Genomic DNA, 18,925 nt, shown 5'->3' with positions numbered 1-18,925 from the left:
ACCAACCACAAGCCGGCGATGCACCGACCAGTTCACTCAGTGTCCCACGCTAAAGCAAGCCCGATGATGCTGGGTAATGCTGCAGGACTGGGCAGCCCAAAGAGCGATATCGTGGGGAAGCCAGGCAATCCCCGTCCTACCACGGAAGCTCAATCTACATTATTCTACTCCGTGCAACTTACGTATACTTCAAAGTAGACCGCCCGGAAATCCAAATGGAATTGTGGACGAATCGTCTCGGAATCAGGCGGCTCGGCGCGCCAATGGAGAAAACACGGACCAACCAAACTACCCAGGAGTAAGTATTCCCGTGGTAGGAAGCCCTGAACTAGTCGTCAGCTAACAGAGTGACAGCAAATCTGCGAGTCTTGAAACGGTAGGCTTAACTACTCTGGGCTAAGCTAGCCATGATTAACCTGCTAAACCCCTTTACAATATTGTGCCTGAGGCATCAGATCGGCCTTGTCACATGACCTCATAATGTGTGTAGCCCAAGGGCTCAATAACATGGACCCTGTCTCTACAATTGTATGGACTATGTCGGGCTCACCAAGCGTCAAATATGACATTCAGGCCCGCTTTTTGGTGCGTTTAGTAATTACTCGCATTCAATGTCAATTGTAACAACACGGCTGCGGTGGGCTTGAGATCTATCCATCAATTTAACAGCGAATATGATCCCTTCTCTTTGATGGATCGACGCCTCTGAAAACGAGGTTGTCGAGATAGGATTTACAGCGCAGCGGAATAGAGATATGCATTCTGTAATGATATCATGTCACGGTGTTGGCTCCTCTGCCGATTACCCGAACGGCCCCTAATGGATCAACGACTCGGGCAAAACAGGTCGGCAGATCGTCAACTGCTTACGATCTCATTTTCCGGATCATCAAGCTGACACCAAGACACCTCGCCGCAACCTACACTCTATTTCTTTTCCATCCCCCATCCTTTATATCCCGCGCAATCATCTCCGTCGCAATGGCTGTCTCTCCCGCTGTTTTGGCCGAGGCCATCACCGAAAAAAAGCCTGAGGGCCTTGCTCTCTACTCGCGATTCGCTTTTGCTGGTGCTGTCTGCTGTTCCGTCACTCACAGCGCCTTCACTCCAGTCGATGTGTATGTTGTCCATCAGTTTCGGCTTCAGCCCCACTCTCGAGTGTTCGTGGCTTATTGAGGCTCCCACAGCGTCAAAACTAGGATACAGCTCGACCCTGTCACTTACAACCGTGGTATGATTGGCGGCTTCCGGCAAGTCATCCAAAAAGAGGGTGCCGGCGCTCTCTTGACTGGTTTCGGTCCAACTTTTACGGGCTATTTCATGCAGGGTGCCTTCAAATTCGGCGGCTATGAGTTTTTTAAACAGCAATCTATCAATGTTATTGGGCTCGAAAAGGCCCGCCAAAACCGTGCGGCCGTTTACTCTGTCTCTGCCGCCTGCGCTGAGTTCTTCGCCTCTATTGCTCTCTGCCCTCTCGAAGCTACTCGTATCCGCCTCGTCTCTGACCCTAGCTTCGCCAAGGGTCTGATCGGTGGTTTCGGAAAGATTCTTAAGAATGAAGGAATTGGGGCTTTCTATAGCGGTTTCGGGCCTATCCTCTTCAAGCAGTAGGCCAATCTCGATAACAAGCTCAATGAGAGAAGAAAGAAACAAAACTGACATATGTATACAGGGTTCCCTACACGGTGACCAAATTTGTCGCGTTCGAAAAAGTTGCCGAGGTTATCTTTGCCCGCCTTGACAAGTCCAAGCTGTCAAATGGTGCCCAGACCGGTGTTAACTTGGGATCTGGTCTGATTGCCGGTTTTGCTGCGGCCATTGTTTCTCAGCCTGCGGATACTATGCTATCCAAGATCAACAAGACCAAGGGTCTGCCCGGTGAGAGCACACTCTCGCGCCTCGTCAAGATTGCTGGCGAGCTTGGTCTCCGCGGTTCCTTCGCTGGTCTTCCTACTCGTCTATTCATGATTGGTGGTCTGACTGCTGGCCAATTCGCTATCTATGGTGACATCAAGAAGGCTCTTGGTAAGCCCGCTTGCTTCTTTGCTTCTTTTGGATAAGGCTGATTTATTCCATTAGGTGCCACTAATGGGGTTGAGATTTCCAAGTAAAGAATTCGTGTTAAGAATCCTAATATTTTACATTTTTTAGACAGGAGAAGGCAGCAAAATGTTTTGATATATATATATAGACATAGATCTATGAGCCTCTTCAAGTTACTGTATAGTCGCATTGGGTTGACACAAACAGGTATATATTCTCATAGATTTTCAAGCCAATACACGTGGAGGAATATATTCTGACTCCTATCACATTATGGAGAAAAAGGCGCACGGTGAGCACACCTAGGAGGTGAAGATCATCTTTGCGTATAGATCATTGAAGGTAAAACACACTCTATGTAGAATTAGTCAATTATAAGAGCAAGCTCCCTAATCTGTGCGAGAAGACACTAGAATAACGCTTCCCTAGATATTATTGAGTCTCTTCTCCTGTTTTGAAAACGTATTTCTATAAATAGATTTGTATTTTAAGTTGACGGGCTTTCTATTAAAAGGAATTCTATTGTCTGGAAAAGAAAGGGGTAAACTTTTCATCTTGGTTGACGACTTTATGTGGAATATAGAGTTGGAATTAGGACTTTTTGGCCATATGATTGGTAAAGTATTCTCAAAATCTTGCCTGGGATGCCAAAAGATACAGTTTTAAAAAGCTCGGACATACATTTGCTGAAATCCATTACTCTCTAGGGCTCACTCTCCGTTGCCATCCGAATGGTTCGAAAAGCTGTTTCTTCGTTTCCAGCCAAAGCTCCGCATCAACAAAGGAAGTGCTTTGGGACACAGAATTGGCTCCCAAATTATCAGAACGTTATCAGATTACTTGGTATTTTACACGTAACTATGATCATTATCCCGATTTTCAAGCCTCTTCAGTCTTCATATAAAACACAACAAAACACCAACCCACCCTAGTGAATCATTAGAAAAACTTAACCCTAAACCATAAGTCCTAAAATAACCTACTACCAGTTGGTCTTGAAGGTTAAGATCAAAATTTGCTCTATTTAGTTTATAAAAATCAAGTTTCAAGACATCTGCTATATAAAGCAACTCCAGACGCTCACTTCGTCTCATAAATAGCCCTAGTCCTCGGAAATCTACCCAGTCTAATAAACCCAAACAGCAAGGACTTTAACCAATATACGATATACAATATATTCTCGATGGGATGATTTCAGATACGTGTATTCATATTTCTATCTTGTTGTATGCGTAATAATATAGCATTCTCTCAAAGGTTTTGCCAAATATTCAATATGCGGATGCTCGAAAAACAATACTTATATACATTACCACAATATAATCATTTGTAAATGCGAATTGCACCTAATTCCACGCAACTATGCATCCAAGTCTAGTCGTTCTAATAAGCGGTCGAGCTTGTCGAGCAATATGCGGTAATTCATTGCATCCTTATCAAACTCGTCTTCGACGACAGCGCCATCTAATGTCCTGATGACGGTCCCCTGATCAACCAATACCATATTGTCTTGCTGTGTGACTGGTTTGCTAGTATCCTCATTCTTTGCTTCTGAATCTTTGCCTGATATATCCAGCTCTGCAACACCGTCTGCAATAGCCTGTTCGCCATTAGTTTGCGTGTCAGGATACCAGTTCTGAGGAGCGTTTTCTTCAATCATTTCCGCAAGACCAGCATCGTCGAATCGCAAACGGAAACGTTCGCTAAGATAGAACCGGATATCGTCCAGCAATTCAATAGAGTCCGTTTCCTGTCTCTTCTGGATGCGACCCGCAGACTCTTGAATTAGTTCCGCAAACTCTTCGGTGTCGATATGCTCTTCCAGCCGATAAGCAAAATATCGTGCGGCAAATTCTTCTAACCGCTGCACCCGAGTAAGCCAGGCGGCACGTAAAATTTCATATATATCAATATCTTCATCTTCCACTACGCCATTAGCTTCTGATTTCTGGCCCTTTGCTTTCTTGGGCCAGGTCTTGGATGCCTGCGCTTGAGACATATTAGCGCTACCCAAACTGCTAATAACCACCGCGGCTTTAGTCTTGAGTTTCTCAATAAATAATTGATCGGCAGTAAACAAGACGTCTACCGCCACATTTAGCGGGAAATCTGCCTTTTCAGTGTAAAAATATCGCAGTATAATTTCAAGCACTTCTGGTGAGCAGTCGACACTTATTATATTGAGATGCTCCGTCATTTGGGCTTCCTTGAATGTTGATGAGAACATGGCGTTGAAGAACTCGGAACGCAAGAGCATTGCTCGATGAACAGGGTACAGTATTGATGTTTGATCACGAGAAGCCTCCGCTGCGTCTACACCAGGACCTATAGGGATTGAGCTTGCTCGGTTATCATCCTGGGCATCGGCATCCAATTCACCAACTTCTGGGATTTCATCCGCTTGGAGTAAGACGTCTGCAAAGATAGCATTCTGGCGATCCCATTTCACATCTTTAGCCTTGCTTGTCTCAACGGTAATCTTATGCCCGAGAACGTTTGTCTCGAACCAAGTTTCCAATTGGTCCCGGCCGCGAGATATTTCATCTGCCCTCCTCTGTCTAGCCAGTCTTCTGTCTCCACTATCTAGGATGCTATCCAGAAGTCTGGGGATTTCAAGATATCTTCCAATTTTGTCTATACCAGCAGCAACTTCGGACTCAGTAAATCCAGTGCCAGGGCCACTCCGTAGTTCCCTCGGAGAGTCGCCGAGATAGAGATATCTTATAGCTGCACCAAAAGCTGCAGGCGGCACTGTACTAGGTAATTTCCAAGAAGTTGCTTCTGGTGACACCGCAAGTTTCTTTTGGAAATAAGGCGAACGTGCCGCGAGAATGAATTTGTGGAGGAAAAGCGATTCATCGCCGTCTGATACGACGATATCCCATGTTTGCGGATGTTCTCGCACCAAGAGTGATGACATATGTGCAGCAAGCGGTTGGAGAGGATCCGTGGACTTGGAGTAGTCGTACTTGAGTAGAAGATTACGTATACGGTCATTAAGGGCATTATACAAACATCTAGAGTGTGTCAGTATGGAAACCTTGACAGTTCGACACCATTAGAGAGGAAGGATCCTACCTTTCCCCTTGAAATGTATCTCTTTCGCACAAAGCACCAGACTCTAGTAGAAGCTCTACTACTTCAAAATGCCCACACAGACTCGCCTACAATGCCCATTAGTCATCAATCAATAGGTATTCCAAACGAGAATGGCATCAATAGCGTCTAACCAAAATCAGCGGCGTGTAGTCATAACTATCTCGCGCATTGATATTGACACCCTCCGAGATCTTCTCCTGGCACACTTTCAGATCGCCTTTCCGACAGGCATCACAGAGTTGACGGAACCCCTCACTGAAGTCTAAAGGATTGTCGTCCTTGAGCGCACCCTCGCTGATCAACTTCTTCTCATTGTGTAGTCGTGTTTCAAGCTGATCTTTACGAAGCACCTCCGAATCTGTCATGTCGAAAAAGCGAGCAAAAAACTGCTTCTCGAAGGAAAGATAATAATCGGCAGCGCGGGGTTTCCGGAATTAATATTTAATGATCCACGGGAGGCTTGCGAGCTTATCGATAAGGCGGATCACGGGATATTTTACGAATTACTAATTACAATGGTATACGCCCTGGGATCATGATTTTCAAAGATTATTTTTGGCTCTTACGGAAGTTTTCTCGAGGATTATACCATGAGCAATATAAAATCAATTAAAATATAATCAGGCAAGTGTAAAGCCCATAGCGAACAGAGACTGCCAAGCCCCCAGCCCACTCCGGAATAGCGCTGCAGGAACCAACCTAAAGCTCACCGCCTTCGGAATGCAGGACAGGCGTTGCTCAGCAACAAAGGACCCTCAAAACATTTCGAGCTGTATAGTGCATCTGGCGATCTGAAGGTTCTCCATGCGACCCGATTCACGACCCCATTTTAACTCTTGTTTTCTCCCACTCGACAGTGAGAGAGTACCTCACATATACTAACAACCCCCAGCCCATCGAATAATAACAACATCTTCATGATCTTATAGTACAGTAGTGCTCTGTACTAGCAGCATTGTCTAGGACACCGGTTCCGTTATATATCCTTCCACAGGCCCAACGGACACAATGGCAGGCATTGCCTTGGCAGAAGCAGACAAGTATGAGGTACTGGAGAAGATTGGTACGCTCAATGCTCAATGCAATCCGCAATGTGCCCTCCTCAACTGGAGACTGACAAAAAGGCAGGGGCTGGTTCATTTGGAATCATCCGAAAAGTCAAGCGCAAAACAGATGGCTTCGTAAGTCTTTAGCTTTGATTGCTTGTTCGAGTCGGGCTAATAGCACCTGTCTTTAGATTCTCTGCCGGAAAGAAATAAATTACATCAAGATGTCACAGAAAGAACGGGAACAACTGACAGCTGAGTTCAACATCCTGAGCTCTCTCCGGCACCCCAACATCGTCGCGTACTATCACCGAGAGCATCTTAAGGTCTCGCAAGACTTGTATCTCTATATGGAATACTGCGGAGGCGGGGATCTTGGTATGGTGATCAAAAACCTGAAAAACAGCAACAAATACGCCGAAGAGGAGTTCGTCTGGCGGATTCTGACTCAACTGGCTACTGCTCTGTATCGTTGCCATTACGGAGTCGACGCACCACCAATTGGATCAAGTGTGCTGGGTGCAACGGCACCTAAGCAGGGATTGAAAGGGAAACAAGCTCAGGTGATGATCTTGCACCGTGATCTGAAACCAGAAAATAGTGAGTCTATTAATAGGATAGTGTTTTGTACGCATATCACTAATGCACCTCCGCAGTTTTCCTGGGTAGTGACAACAGCGTGAAACTTGGTGACTTTGGTCTATCGAAGCTCATGCAATCTCATGACTTCGCGTCCACCTACGTCGGTACACCCTTCTACATGTCGCCTGAGATTTGTGCCGCCGAGAAATATACACTACACTCCGACATTTGGGCGCTTGGGTGTATCATGTATGAGCTGTGCGAAAAATCACCACCTTTTAATGCCAAGACGCACATTCAACTTGTTCAAAAGATACGCGACGGCAAGTTCTCTCCGCTCCCGGATTTCTATTCACCCGAGTTGAAGAGTGTGATTGCAAGCTGTCTTCGTGTAAACCCAGACCAACGACCCGACACTGCAGCGCTGCTTAACCTTCCCATTGTCCGTCTGATGCGAAAGGAAAGAGAAGTTATAGATCTAAACAACAAGGCAAAGAGACGAGAAGAGACAGCTTTGCAAAAAATGAAGGAAGTAGAGGCCAAGCTTGCAAACTATGAAAAAGACAGAGCTTCGACAAGGGAAGAAATAGAAGCCAGTGTTCGTCGTGAATGGGAAGTGAAAGCACGGTTAGAAATTGAACGCCAGGTACAGCTGAGATATGAGGAATTATCCAGACAATTCGAAACAGAAGTGCGAGCCCGTGTGGCTTCTGAACTAGAAAGGCAATCCCCCAAAGCCAAATTACCAGAAGTGCTACCACCAGCTCCAGAGCGAGCAGTATCAACATCATCAGTTAGTTGCAGCGAGGATTCGGATTTTCCATCAACAACAGATATCAGTGACTTATCGGCTGAATCGCCTCGTTCAAGCCGGAATAAGCCCGTACGAAAAGAAACGAGGACACCTTTCAGTCGCGCAAAGACTACCGTGGAATCTCCCGTTGACGTGCAGATGGGTGAACCCTCTCCTATCACTATTGCCTCTCTCTCTCTTTCTCCACGACGTACTGCTCCCGTGTCCAAGAACCTCTTCTCTGAAAATTCGCAGCAAAAGGCCCGGTGGGAGCAATCCTTTGTGACCTCGGATGATGAGGAAGATATACCAGACCTCCCATCCCCTACTCGTCCTAGGGTAAAGCCTGATCCGTTAAAGGCCGCTAGACGCCCTTTACTCCGCCACCAAACAGCTACTATGGTGCAGAAGATGAGCCACCAGCCTTCCATATTTCCTGCCGGCGCTTCGAGGCTACCACCACCTCCAGCGAGCACGGCCCCTTCGCAGTCTGAGACACGCCAAGTCGCTGCAGAAATAAGATCCAAGTCTCCCAATCGACGACTATCAAAGATTCCATCCACATCAAATCTCATCGGAGACGCAGGTTCGCCCACACGCAAAGGCTCTGCCAGACCGCTTAGTTCCAAGTCCGGTTCCGGTAGCGAGGATATGTACAAAGCCGTAATGCAACGCAACATGGGCGGCCGCACTCTAGTCGAACTTGCTCAAGCGAGAGCCGGCGGCCGTGCTTTCGAAGATGCCAAACGAGTGTCAAGTGACTCCCGTGTCTACACATCAACATCATCTTGTGGGACTTTCAGTGAATCGCCAGCTACATGGGATCCTGCTACCGAAGAAATGCCCAGTCCGTTCATTTCTCGACGAATAGTGCGCAGCTTGCGATGATTTATATCCCAAAAGAGATACTCATTCAATCCTTTCTGAATCACAGTATATCACATGACGAGTGTAAATGTGGAACGTCATCCTCAATTTTCTTTTCTTTTTCTTCTTCTTCTCAGGGTCTTTTGGTTCACACTGGCGTTATCGTTGGGTAGTGTCGGTCGCATTTTCAGGCGTATGACGGGTTGGAGTACATGTGCGCTTGTTTGTCGGAGTCTTTTTATAAAGTATTTCATCGCCTCAATGTTCCATTGATGGCTCAAATTCAATCCTCTTTCGTATACGCTCGGGTCTTTTGACGAAGATAGCTGTTTATATTATCCTTTCCTTTCTATTCCTCTTTTCTTTTCTTTGTACTGTACATGTCCTGAGGCGGCGATGCTTAATGATAGCATCCTGTCGACGATATATCAATTTCCAGCTTCTAGAAGAGGCATACTATGAGCCATTAGTGCTAATGTCATTGTCACTTCGTTCATCATTTCACAAACTGAACTACGCATCCTTCCAGATGTTGTCTAGACTGTTTCTGTATCGCATTGTTTTGTATTCTCATTTGAAAACCGCCACCGGGTCGGCGAATCGTCTATCCGCAATACGAGATGTCACATGCAGCTGCAACTACATTCCTGGCTGGAGACGTAGTAGTATTAATATTCGCATATACAATTGGGTATATTCTGCCATGCAATGCAAATTATCATTATCTGAAGAGACATAAAGGCAAGGACAAAGAAAGATAGTGTGTTAGAGAGACTGTAATCAACGATTATCAGTATCTGCATACTACATGTAATTCAACCTGGTATGTGACTTCAGCTGCTCAAACGTAGGTTAGTTGGATCTCAACAATCCCTACACTCAAAGATAGTTTGCTTATATCAAATTTCCTATTGCTTTTTTTCGTTCTCATGTTCATGAAACCTGGAAACTACTTGCTAATTGAGAACAGCAGCAAGAAAGACGAGTACTAGATATTGCATATACACTCACCATGGTAAGTTCTCTTTTTTGCGTTGAGTATGGTTCGCTTTTTGTCTGAGCCAGTCAAATCGCCATTCCGATTATATCACCAAACGCAGGCTTTGATTCTGAAGCGCATCAAATGATTAACCCTAATGCCTTGTAGTCCGGTGCCAGTCCCTCAACACTACCACCAACCCAACCGCTCTCCATCCGGCTAATGTACACATCTGCTCTGGTCATCCAAACCGGCGACGCATTCGTTTTCTTCACTCTTTCTCCGGTCTTCTTTCCAGAAGCAGCCCGCGCTGACCTAGCAATCTCGCCAGCTGGCCGCTTTTTCACGCGCTGTACGGGGACTGTTCTTTTTCCGTTTGTGCTTCTTGGATATTTACTTCGGCATCATCATATCAGGCGCACAGAAGTGGGACGCGCTTTGGGTGCTTGTTTCACACTTTATCATGCAGGTTGTCTGGCGATGTATTCCTGGAGTCGGTTGGTGGAAGGTGAATATGGGTTGGAATGGGCCTTTGCTCCCGTCGTAGGGGTGCATACTGCGTGGGCTGTTTGGGGGTTGTATGGTTTGTTGGCCGCTTGATGGGGAAAACGCAGTCTGACGTGTCCGTATTTTGTATCTGGACACCTTGGTATTGATACTTGATAGGATCTGAATCTTCACTCTTCATAACATTTGTCTCGGTCTTATTGTACTTATGATCGCCTAGCCCGCAATCAGTAGCTAGCACTAAAGATCTTCGTCAGGAACCTCTTCGATCTCCACATTGTGTTGTGGTGGTCTTCGAGTTTCCGCTTCAATTTGTTTTAACACCTCGTCTACGTCTTGTTCGGCTTCTTCTGAAGCTTGTCCGAGGGCATTAGAGGATTGCAAGTAGCCTGCCTTTTCTAGGCGATCCATTTCTTCTGGTTCAACAAGTTTCCCTCGACCCTTAACAGCGTCCTGTTGCCTTCGAACAGCTGCTGGCACAAACTTGCTAACAGCCTCTTGCCTCAGATCCCTAATCACTGGGGCAGATTCATAAACGGTCTTGGGTTGATGTACAGCCTCTGGTTTGCTAGGCAAAGGATGTGCTTGCCGTTGACCGGATTCGCCTTCATCATCCCGTCTGCGATGTCGGCGGGGTATCGGAGGCGGAGTATCTCGAGGCATCGGGATATTGCGAACACTTTCATCTGTGTCGCTGCTCTCGCTTTCCTCTTTCCATCGTTGCTCGTCTCTCCTCCTTTTGCCTAGCACAGCATTGTCTCGATTTTGATATTGTGGTTGTCGCCCAAAATGAGGTGCTTTGTCGCCGAGGGCCTCTCGTGCTTTGTGTACCGCGCGGAGATCGCGTTCTAATTCTTCCAGAACCTGTTTGTCTCGCGGGCGTAGTGACTGGCCGGATTCCTCGACCGCCTTGAGATCATTGATCTGTCGCTGAATCCGCTCTGGGTTGCGGCGCGCGAGCTTCTCATTGCGGCGTGCTGCCGCCTCCGCCTTCCCTTTTTTCAGCGCCTTCTGCTTCTCCAACTTCCGCTGCGCCTGTGCGGGGTTCACATTTCGCTCCTTATCCTTGGCCATACCTGACGAGTCGATGCCAACGAGTAAGTTTGGCTATAAGAGACGGTTTCGTTGGGATTCGTTGGGTGGTTGGAATGTTAGGCGTCGGTGTCTGAATCGACTCAGCTTGTTGGTTAGTTTTTTTCGTTCCGGTCGATTCGGTTTCTTGCCCGCAACGAATGATGCAAGCACGGAACGTAATCCGTCGTAATAATGCGCACTCTCAAGCTCTTGCAGCGGTCTAGAGCAGTGGTGGGTAAAAGCGGCAAATCTCACAGGTTCTGTGGTTGAAGGTGCATAAGACGAGAAGCTCTCTGATCCAGTCGCGAGCTAGCACCTGGGGACCACACCGACCCAATCCAAACCAAACGGTCCGCAGTATCCTAGCCTCACACTTTGGGCATCGGTAGACAGATGGATCTAAATAATGGCAAGAACTGGTACGGAAGAGTCAGACTTGGGCAATCTTTGGGCGCCCAAAAGAAAATCATGACGGAAGACGATGGAGGCAGTCGATTCGCAGCGAGAGAGAGGGAAGTCGCGGCCCGCCCATGCTCCGGTGGTGCCTCGCTGCCTGGGGCCCCCATCTACAGTCGAGTGACAAGGGTTTGAATACAGCACCACAGATGTGGATTAGGTATAGGAGCCCTCCCCAGATCAATATTAATAATATTTCAACTTTTTGCATTATCTACGGACGGTCCCCCAAGTAGCCTAAATTAATCTGACATCAATGGTGTAAATGCATATGAAAGCCAGGTAGCAATCTTAATACTGTATTCAGCTTGTGTCATATTAGTGTACCCCATCCACGGCACCGGGGTTGCACGACATGCAAGTGATGGACATGGAACGATGTCGGGCTGAACAACCTGTGTCGGGGGTGAGACGCCGGTCTGAAAATTGAGGCCAATTGGGCGTGCCATTGCTGAGCAGGAAACTACAGAGGCGTTTTGATATATACGTGGTAGAAACAGGAATGCCAATCATATCCAGATGGACGCATCAATAGCAGAGCCTCATTAAGCCAACGTCAGAAACAGGATCGTAATGCCACTTCCAAGCACCCAGTCCTGGCGACGCAAAAAGCAAGAAAGACAGAAAGACAGCGGCCTCGGCTGTGGTGTGTGCAGGCTTCAGTTGAGTCGAGTCTTCACGGGACCTGGCGAGTAGCATCAATAATGCTTTGACCGCTGCATCCCCCAACCTGCGCGCTACTCTTGCTTCATCCAGCTCTTCTCGCTCGTGTAGGAGAACTCGAGGAGCACCCCCCACACGCTAGCTCCAGACGCTCTACGCGCTTCAATTTATTGCATTGTGATTCTTATTCTTCTTCTCTCGACTCGATCATTACTACTAATAAGCAATCCTTGCCGTCGCCAGCCAAAGAGAACGAACCTTCTTCCTCCGCTCGCCCATCTCACTCCGTCTCCCGACATCCCCCTCCCTCTCAGTCCCCTCCTGTCTGCTCACATTGTGACTCTGCCTATCATCACACTACAGTGATAATCCTGTCCACCGTCACAGCCCGCGCCTTTTTGGGCGGCGCACCGTCTCTCCTCGGCAGTCTCCCCACACCATCCTCGCATCCGTCTAACGAACGAACGGCCGCCATCGCCTTAGCCTCTACGATTATTATCGCGCCGGCCATTCTCCCTCACCTCACCACCGGGTTCCCCCCTTGCGATCCCCTCTGGCAAGTCGCCTGCATTTGCGTAGCTTCCCAGGCAATATATCGCGCCTTGGCGAGAAAAAAATAAAATAAAAAAAAGAACGTGAGCGACAGGCACGGATTCACATATTATCGCCCACCGCCGTTGCTCCACTCTGGGGTCTCCTCGCCTCGTCTACACCTACACACGCCGCTGCTTCTCTGACGACTTTTGTTTCGGCCCTACCTTCAACCACATCGGCTCTTTCTCGACAAGCCATCATGAACTGCCGTCCGTCGTGTACCTCTGCTACCAGATTGATCGGCACCGTTTCCTGCTCGTCGGTGTAAGACAGAGTATGTCTCTGTCAGAACCAAATGTCCGTCGCAACCTCAATTCCCGATACCTCCCTTGGTCTCACGTCTTCCGAAATCCAGATCCTTCGCCAACAGCAGCAAATCGCGCTTCAGGGAGGAGGCCATGCTGGCAGCGTCTCCAGAGGCCGAGGCTCTGGGCGCAACAGCAGTTCTAGCTCCCGAGCTGCAAGCGCCGCCAGCAGTCAGGGTCGCCTCTTGCTAGATCCCATGAGCTTAAGAGCGCTCTCACACCAGCTTGAATATCTTCAGGATCAGATTCGTCACCGCATTGATCATGTATGTAATACTCCCCATTGGCGGAGCTCAGTCGAAACCTACGACATATAAACATGTCCGCGGCAATTCTGAACGGCCAGGAGACTGCTGCAGGATATGAGCGCTAACTTTTTTGATGTGCAACAGTTGGAAGATCAAATGCAAATGTCCATACAAAACAGTCATGACCGAGCCGGCAATGTTATTCGTAATGCGGATGCTGAAATCGCACGCACGCGTGCCATTCTCGCCTCTTTAGATGAACTAGAGAATGAACTCGCCAAGATCGGTCACATCAGAGATATCGTGAAGTCTTTCCGTGCTCGGATCGAAAGCCTTGATCACCGCCTTGACCATTCTTCTCGCCGCCGATGATTCACGTTGATCTACCCTGCTCATATCTCTACCATCTCCTACTACCCATAATCTTCTCCTAATTTTTGGGAACTGACATCACGATGATTATGTGCCCCGGCGGCCATTGATCTCAACTATGTGACGCCCAGATTGACCGCTGGGAGGTCTGTCTTAATCGCCAAACATACTCTACACCATTTACAATCTCCACCTTTATCACGACCAAGAGCTTTACTCATGAACCACACACTCATACAATAATCTAGTCCTCGCGGACACAAGTTACAACCAAGTGTGATAGACGCACACTTTTGAATATTTCGATATCCTAACTAGGTATCTGTACTTTGTATTTTCACTGTACTTTTTTTCTTACGATTAATAGTTTAGGAAGGAAAACAGCATAAAGATTGGATTTACAGCCTCGCGGCTACCTTGGATTCCCCGATGAGCTTTTTTGTTAGCATTTTTCTTTCATGTCATTCACAGCGGAATAGGAGGCGATCGGTGTGTCGGCGTTCCTATTCATTCTCTGTTCAGTTCGAGCGCCTTCGTATATTTGCGTGATTGTCTATATTTCGGCTATATACCATTCATGCTCACGGTGCTCAATTTATTGCTTTGTATTTATCCTACCCTTCACCCAGAAGAGATTTCAGGCAGTCGGCCAATGTCTGATCTTGTCTAGATATAATTTTGTAGGCCACCTCGTAGGCTTCTCTTTTGTTTCCATGTCAGTGCTTTTTGTTGCACAGGTAGGCAAGAAAATTACTTGGATTTGAATATATTTGATTGTCCTCGAGTGCTATACAGGTGTAAATTACTTGCCACCATTTGAAGTGTCTAGTAGTTGAACATTCAGTATATAAATATATATTCTAACTGTGTTCAAAGTCGAACTGTTCGTAGATTAGCCTCGTAGTCCAAGCTGTAGAGGCCTGTGACATGGTGAAGCTGTGTCGAAGACGGGTCGACGCTTCGCTGTCCACATCAATTGATATTTTCGGATAATGGGACAGCAAGAAACTTCGCCTATTGTTGTTCGGTTCACCGATATTCACAGCAAAAGCATTCAGTCGAGGTTTGGACTTAAAAAAATTCTTTGTCAATAGTGACGACCCGCCGAACCTAAGATATCGCAGTCTGATCTTTAGACTCCTTATTATCCTGCTTACGCTCCTTCAACTTCTTGCTCCGTCTGTCGCTTTGAGGGAAACGCTTCTCTGTCTCGCATCCAGAACACCGTATCACTAATACATCCGCCCAAGGCTTTTTTCGATCCTTGCTCGCATTTTGGATTTCTTCCGTGCATGTAACACCTGGGATGAGAATGAGGTCGCATCTCTTGCAAAAAGTTCTTTTTGTTTCAATCGAAAGGCGTTGCTGGGTTTTTCGAGAAACCCCACGCATGTGGCTGATATACTGCCTTGGAAGGCAATATCGAATTGTGGGGTTTGGCAGTGACGCAGTTGCAGGTTCTTGGTCACGGTTTTCTTCTTCAGGCGCTTGACATGGCGATTGTGTAGAGATGCTTGTTTTTGGCGTGGTGTTCTCGCATTCGGTTTCCTCTGTGTGGGTGCCTGGTTTGAAGTCTTGTTGCTTTGAATATATATATGTTGCGGCCTTTTGGAGATAAGTTAGGCGTGCGCGAATATGACTTTGTGCTCCTCCAGAGGTTCCTTTCTTGTTCTTTGACACTGCCATTGGTGGTAATGGATGATTATATCTCCATGTATAGCCCAAACACCTTGAAAGTCATGACAAAGCGAAGACTGTCTGCCTCTGATATCGACGAACAAGGCTGAAGCGCTGAGCAGCCAATCAGAGCCCGCCAGCCTGAGGTCGCCTCTTTCGGGCACTGCACGCCTAATGAGGCTAGGCTGGTGATGACTAACGTTCAGGCTAGACACCGCCTTCGGCCCAGGCTTTCTTCTCTCCTTCATTCAGCTCGCGCGACGTCGATTCTTCTCCCTTCCATCTTTCACGCCGTCAACTACCGCTCTACGTTCCAAGAGCACCCGAGTGTCGCTTTTATCACATCCGCGATAGTAACCGAAGCTCGACTTCCTTTTCCTTCTTCCACCATCGCACACGCTGTCTGGGTTGTTTCTACGCGCCCGCTCCATTTATCAATATGGCCACCGAAGAGGATCTCATCGATTACTCCGACGAGGAGCTCCAGACCACCGAGGCTGCTAATGTCGCTGCTGCTGCAGGCGAGGCAAATGGCTCTGCTGAGACAAAGAAAGGCGACTTGACTGTCAGCGGCGGCCGTCCTGACAAGAAGGGCAGTTACGTTGGTATTCACTCGACTGGTTTCCGCGATTTTCTTCTCAAGACTGAGTTACTGCGTGCTATTACCGATTGCGGATTCGAACATCCATCGGAGGGTTAGTCTAACTACACACTTATATTATTTCCTACCAGCCTTCTGTTATCCTATTATGCTCCGTTCGTCCATCTCTGCGGGAAGGAAATATCATTGCGACATAAGCTTCGTCAGCTGGACAACACGAGAGTTGCTGCATGAAATTTTCTTACAAGAAGTTTCCTGCTCGATTATTTTTTCCAAGAACCACATACGCTGTATTTCGCCTGCAACGTCTGGTATCTTGGTGGGCCATCATACATGCATGCATGACTTGGTGGCCGGTTTGTAAAAAGGACAGCCTCTGCCCGGCGATTATCAGGCGAAGCTATAAATCGCATCGAAGATATGACGGGCCTGGATTAGTGCTCGTATATGCGACATGAAAATGTTGCCTGCGGCAGTATCCAGTGGCAAAAAAGCAAATGTCCTGAGCACCATTATCATTGTTCTGTTTGCAAGATTTAGGTGTTAGTTCCTTGTTTTGGATACTTCCTTCGGTTCAATTTGCGACCCAAAGAGATGGGCGGACGAGCATTTTCACCTATGCGATGCGGTTCAAATTATCAATCTTTCGTTCCCAACGAGATCTAACTTTTCGCGCATCACCACAGTTCAACAAGTCTGCATTCCCCAAGGCTTGCTTCACAGTGATCTTCTCTGCCAAGCCAAATCTGGTTTGGGTAAGACCGCCGTCTTTGTCTTGACGACTCTACACTCTCTCGATCCTGTTGAGGGAGAGGTCCAGGTTCTAGTTATGTGCCACACTCGTGAGTTGGCGTATCAGATCAAGAACGAATATGCTCGTTTCAGCAAGTACCTCCCACAAGTCAAGACAGCTGTTTTCTACGGAGGCACACCGATGCAAAAAGACATCGACTTGCTCAGTAACAAGGAGACGCGCCCTAACATTGTAGTCGGAACTCCTGGTCGTCTCAACGCCCTTGTACGCGAGAAAAAACTTTCTCTTCGCAACGTCAAGGCTTTCGTTCTTGACGAATGTGACAAGATGCTTGATCAGATTGGTAGGTTGTTAGGAATGAAATGTCATTGCATTTACTGACTATTTTCAAGATATGCGTCGTGATGTACAGGAGATCTTCCGCAACACTCCGTCCGAGAAGCAGGTGATGATGTTTAGCGCCACATTGTCGCAGGAAGTCCGCCCGATTTGCAAGAAGTTTATGCGCAACCCGCTCGAAGTGTACGTTGACGATGACACTAAACTTACCCTTCACGGTCTTCAACAATATTACATCAAGCTCAGCGAGCAGGAGAAGAACCGGAAGCTCAGCGACTTACTGGACAACTTGGAATTCAACCAAGTCATTATCTTCGTCAAGAGCACACTTCGTGCTAACGAGCTAGACAAGCTGTTGCGCGAATGCAACTTCCCCAGTATTGCAGTGCACTCTGGAGTCAGCCAGGAAGAGCGGTATGTAATCCAGCATATTCCAAAGGGATCCAGCTGATGGAGTATAGTATCAAACGTTACAAGGAATTCAAGGAATTTAACAAGCGTATCTGTGTCGCCACAGATGTGTTCGGACGTGGTATCGATATTGAGCGCATCAACCTTGCGATCAACTACGATCTGCCAGGCGACGCAGATTCATATCTGCATCGTGTTGGTCGTGCTGGCCGTTTCGGTACCAAGGGTCTCTCGATTTCGTTCGTCAGCAGCGAGGACGACGAGAAAGTGCTCAAGGAGATTGAGAAGCGCTTTGAAGTGGCTCTTCCGTAAGTTATCCATCTAGCCAATGTACCTGACGATCGCTAACACTCGAATTTATCAGTGAATATCCCGAAGGTGGCGTGGATGCCAGCACTTATATGGCCTGATTGAGCTGACATCTTTATTTCGGAGGAAATTTTTCTTTGTCTTGGTTGACTATCAACAGAAAAGGTCGTGTATTCAAAAATATTTGTTCCAATGGGTTATTCATCTTCACCTCAATATGTAGTAGTCATAAATATGATATTCGAGCTATCTGCGTAAACATATCCAGAACCCCAATAGGAATAATGCCCCAGATTACATACTCCAGTAATACGATACCGCCAAAAAAAAAGCTAACCCTCTACATGTACTCCTAGTTAATCAGTCCAGCTTGGTCTAACTCAGCCTAAATTATTTCATTAGTCTCCCAGTTATTTTATCAAGCAAAAACTAATCGATAACACTAGTCCATAATATACAGTACTACGCATGTACTATATATCCCAAAACTTGGTCGGGAAATGAACAATCAATGCTACCCATCCAATTACAGCGCGATCAACAGGGATGATGAAATCATGAATGGATTGTCAATTAAGAACCTGGTAGAAAGTGATTTATTCACTAAATAATAACAATAAGAAGTACTACTTATATTAAGTATACTTATAAGTTAGGTTTATGGTAGTACTACATATGCCAACTATGCTGCAAATGTTATACGGTATGTTTCAGTGGTGAGGGCAGGGCGTTGGTTGATGTCGCCGTTGACATAAACAAGATCCACCGGGATTCGCAAAGGATGGCCACTCAGTTGAGAGATGTGGAGTTGGATCGGCTATTATCTGAATGTGTAAAGAGGTTGATAAAAAATGAATATATCAAGTTCAATGTTTCTTTGATACTCCGGATCGGTTATGTCAATTGATTTTAAACGTTGTGGTAATATTTGAAATACATGTATTGGGGGATTTCTACATGTAAACGCTCCTTATGTCTAGTATTTCTTCCTCGATGAAGGGTGAAGAAATCAGAATCTTGGGTCCATAGGACTTGAGAAGAAGGTTAAAGAGAATGATCCTATTCAAAAGATATGTCAATGTTAGTTTCAATGTTCCAGCGAATGACGTCATATAGTGTGATATATATATATATATATATTTGTTGATATTCTGAAGGTTGTTTGTCCCTCCCTTAAGGGGTATCTTAATATTTACCAACGAACAA

General features: G+C 46.7%; 8 protein-coding genes across 8 annotated transcripts; 5 read left to right on the top strand and 3 right to left on the bottom strand.

The window, feature by feature from the left end:
• Positions 1-981: 981 nt before the first annotated feature.
• Positions 982-2,111, top strand: BGW36DRAFT_422159 (putative mitochondrial phosphate carrier protein; the record flags this gene model as incomplete). Its single annotated transcript, XM_046219664.1, has 4 exons — positions 982-1,118; positions 1,188-1,607; positions 1,673-2,025; positions 2,080-2,111. 4 exons carry the CDS (start codon positions 982-984, stop codon positions 2,109-2,111), a joined length of 942 nt encoding a protein of 313 aa, XP_046078231.1.
• A 1,121-nt stretch (positions 2,112-3,232) lies between these two features.
• BGW36DRAFT_332882 (ankyrin repeat and BTB/POZ domain protein) lies at positions 3,233-5,507 on the bottom strand (the record flags this gene model as incomplete). Its single annotated transcript, XM_046212866.1, has 3 exons — positions 3,233-5,060; positions 5,122-5,207; positions 5,274-5,507. 3 exons carry the CDS (start codon positions 5,505-5,507, stop codon positions 3,404-3,406), a joined length of 1,977 nt encoding a protein of 658 aa, XP_046078230.1. The 3' UTR covers positions 3,233-3,403.
• Positions 5,508-6,150: 643 nt separating this feature from the next.
• BGW36DRAFT_286625 (putative G2-specific protein kinase NimA) lies at positions 6,151-8,451 on the top strand (the record flags this gene model as incomplete). The annotated part of the gene is made up of 4 exons (XM_046210434.1): positions 6,151-6,205; positions 6,271-6,323; positions 6,380-6,788; positions 6,845-8,451. The coding sequence occupies 4 exons, from the start codon at positions 6,151-6,153 to the stop codon at positions 8,449-8,451; spliced, it is 2,124 nt and encodes a 707-aa protein (XP_046078229.1).
• Positions 8,452-9,432: 981 nt separating this feature from the next.
• BGW36DRAFT_15922 (uncharacterized protein) lies at positions 9,433-10,082 on the top strand. The gene has a single exon (XM_046209568.1). It carries the CDS (start codon positions 9,632-9,634, stop codon positions 10,007-10,009), a length of 378 nt encoding a protein of 125 aa, XP_046078228.1. The 5' UTR covers positions 9,433-9,631; the 3' UTR covers positions 10,010-10,082.
• Positions 10,083-10,156: 74 nt separating this feature from the next.
• Positions 10,157-10,990, bottom strand: BGW36DRAFT_286473 (WW domain binding protein 11-domain-containing protein; the record flags this gene model as incomplete). Its single annotated transcript, XM_046210418.1, has 1 exon — positions 10,157-10,990. One exon carries the CDS (start codon positions 10,988-10,990, stop codon positions 10,157-10,159), a length of 834 nt encoding a protein of 277 aa, XP_046078227.1.
• A 2,008-nt stretch (positions 10,991-12,998) lies between these two features.
• On the top strand, positions 12,999-13,628 carry BGW36DRAFT_393174 (uncharacterized protein; the record flags this gene model as incomplete). The annotated part of the gene is made up of 2 exons (XM_046217783.1): positions 12,999-13,274; positions 13,401-13,628. 2 exons carry the CDS (start codon positions 12,999-13,001, stop codon positions 13,626-13,628), a joined length of 504 nt encoding a protein of 167 aa, XP_046078226.1.
• A 767-nt stretch (positions 13,629-14,395) lies between these two features.
• On the bottom strand, positions 14,396-15,388 carry BGW36DRAFT_367870 (RNAse P Rpr2/Rpp21/SNM1 subunit domain-containing protein). Its single transcript, XM_046214924.1, has one exon. It carries the CDS (start codon positions 15,312-15,314, stop codon positions 14,739-14,741), a length of 576 nt encoding a protein of 191 aa, XP_046078225.1. The 5' UTR covers positions 15,315-15,388; the 3' UTR covers positions 14,396-14,738.
• Positions 15,389-15,560: 172 nt separating this feature from the next.
• On the top strand, positions 15,561-17,978 carry BGW36DRAFT_367869 (ATP-dependent RNA helicase SUB2). Its single transcript, XM_046214923.1, has 5 exons — positions 15,561-16,000; positions 16,593-17,003; positions 17,053-17,413; positions 17,461-17,718; positions 17,775-17,978. Exons 1-5 carry the CDS (start codon positions 15,745-15,747, stop codon positions 17,818-17,820), a joined length of 1,332 nt encoding a protein of 443 aa, XP_046078224.1. The 5' UTR covers positions 15,561-15,744; the 3' UTR covers positions 17,821-17,978.
• Positions 17,979-18,925: the final 947 nt, after the last annotated feature.

Source organism: Talaromyces proteolyticus (genome assembly GCF_021365285.1).
Source record: "Talaromyces proteolyticus strain PMI_201 chromosome Unknown BGW36scaffold_1, whole genome shotgun sequence".
NCBI lineage: Eukaryota > Fungi > Ascomycota > Eurotiomycetes > Eurotiales > Trichocomaceae > Talaromyces > Talaromyces proteolyticus.
This window is presented reverse-complemented; position numbering and strand designations above follow the sequence as displayed.